We start from the raw sequence: 2410 nt of genomic DNA, 5'->3' as shown, positions 1-2410 counted from the left end.
CCCTCAAAGGGGCGATAATACATGAAGAAGTAATTCCCATAAGGGGAGATTACTGAAAAGCTGAAAAATGTAAAAATGGCAATGAAAACTGATTACTTTAGGTTCCTACTAAATTTAATACATGCTATTATCCTTATGTCTTTGAGGTCACGACACTTTTCTTTTGAAGATGATGATTGAATTGATTGATCTCATCTAAATTCCCGTTGTAGTATGGCTAAAGTATTGCAATCATATGCCTTTTAGACATCCTTAACTTTTTCTTGGACTACTCTTTTGAGCCTTAGTCCACCGGGATGATATAACCATTATCAATGATGATTTTATTTGGGACGCCTTAACCACAAAGATTTCCTTTTTGATGAATCGTGTAATCACTTGCCTCATCACATTGGTGTAGAAAGGAGCTTCTACCCATTTGGTAAAATAATCAATGGCAACCAATATGAATCAGTGTCCATTCGTAGCATTTGGTTCGATCATCCCGATTATGTCAATACCCCACATGGAGAAAGGCCTTGGAGCGGTCAGGACATTTATGAGAGTAGGTGGAACATGCACTTTATCCGCATAGATTTAGAATTTGTGACATATTTGAAACTATCAGACTCCATAGTCAACCAGTAGTACCCTGCTCTGAGAATTTTCTTAGCCATGGTGTGTCCATTAGCGTGAGTGCCAAAGGATCCCTCGTGAATCTTTTTGATAAGCATGTCTGCTTCGTATCCATCTAGGCATCTGAGTAAGACCATGTCGTGGTTTTGTTTGTAGAGCACGTCACTATTGAGGAAAAATTGAGATGCTAATCTTCTAAGTGTTTTCTTATCTTGGCTTGAAGCGTTTGCGGGATACTCCTGTTTCTGTAAGAACAATTTGATGTCGTGAGACCAAGTTTTATTATCCATTTCTGCTTCCACTGCTATGCAGTATATTGGTTCATCCAAATGTTGAATCCTTATAGGAGGTGCTTCGTTGTACCATTTGACTTTAAACCTGGATGATAAAGTAGCTAAGGCATCTGCTAGCTGATTTTCTTCTTGAGGGATATAGTGGAAAGTAATCTCATCAAAGTAGGTGATCATCTTTCGGACGTGGTACCGATACCTGATTAGCTTAGCATTATGTGTTCCGTATTCTCCCTTGATTTTATTAATGACGAGAGCAGAATCCCTATATACTTCTAAGATCTTGATTCTTAAATCGATGGCATCATCGAGTCCTAGGATGCATGATTCATACTCTGACATGTTGTTGGTGCAGGTGAAACATAACCTAGCTGTAAATGGAATGTGATAACCTGTTGGAGAAGTTATAATAGCCTCGATCCCATGTCCTTCTTGTTGGAGAATTTCCATCCAAGGCGCAGCGGAATTTAAAAATTTCTCCATTTAGTGATCCTTACGAATGGGCATGATCAGTGATAGAATCGTTACCTCTTGTGGCGATTCAAACCTTTGGTGCAGATCTCTGATAATGATCAAAACCTTTGATACAGATCCACGGGGCGATCACGAACGTTGAACGATGACAACGTCTCTACTCAGTCCACACGAACGGATTCCTTCAATCGCAGTGCTAGCTGTTATGAATGAAGGCTTTGAGTGAGAGAAAGAGGGAAACAAAATTCCAAGTCTCTACTTGAATTTCTATCTGAGTGGATTGGAGTGAAAATGCTTCTACCCAAGGGGTTCTATTTATAGAACCACTTGTGTGGGCTTCAAGCTAAAAAGCCCACTTAAGTGTATTTTGCCCATATCTCATAATATGCCAAAATCACTTAAGTATTTGGTACCTTACAATATTTCGTCTCCCACTTAAGTGCACCGTACCTTACGGTGTTCCTTAGTTACTCTATCTCTCATCACTCCGTCCTTTGTGTGTGACCCTATAGGTTTTCGCAGCGTTGGCAATTATATTAAATCACGCATTTAACATAATAAACAGTGAGTGGTATCTAGCAACACATCACTGCTACCCAAGTCACGAAAATGTCATGTGATCTGACAAAACCTCCTGTGATAATAATTATGTGTATAATTACCCCTTTGCCCTTATGTCTATATTGAACACAAGGTATAGACCGTGTCACCCTTGTCCAGTTCAATATTGGGCCCATAGACATTTATCCTGTTACGCAGGATTGGCAAATTCCATCTAGGACACTCATGTCCCTCAGCATGCTTCGTGGAGTACTCATCAACTGTCTTTATGGTCATCCAGTTACGGATAACGTTGGATCAGTAATAAAGCACTCAACTCTACATCTAGGATCCATAGTGGTTTCAGGTCGAAGAGTGGTATACGCTATTATCACCATGAGAATAACTTATGACACTTTGCATAACTTTCTATATAGTATTCTCATAGCGGGTCAATCCGGTATAAATATTACTCCTAATATTCATACCTA

The 2410-nt window shown here is 39.5% G+C and overlaps 1 protein-coding gene across 1 annotated transcript; it reads right to left on the bottom strand.

The window, feature by feature from the left end:
- Positions 1-536: 536 nt before the first annotated feature.
- LOC127095299 (uncharacterized) lies at positions 537-1355 on the bottom strand. Its single transcript, XM_051034009.1, has one exon. The coding sequence runs from the start codon at positions 1353-1355 to the stop codon at positions 537-539; it is 819 nt and encodes a 272-aa protein (XP_050889966.1).
- Positions 1356-2410: the final 1055 nt, after the last annotated feature.

This window comes from Lathyrus oleraceus, chromosome 6 (assembly GCF_024323335.1).
Source record: "Lathyrus oleraceus cultivar Zhongwan6 chromosome 6, CAAS_Psat_ZW6_1.0, whole genome shotgun sequence".
Classification (NCBI taxonomy): Eukaryota; Viridiplantae; Streptophyta; class Magnoliopsida; order Fabales; family Fabaceae; genus Lathyrus; species Lathyrus oleraceus.
The sequence above is the reverse complement of the archived record's forward strand: the minus strand, read 5'-3'. Positions and strand labels throughout refer to the sequence as shown.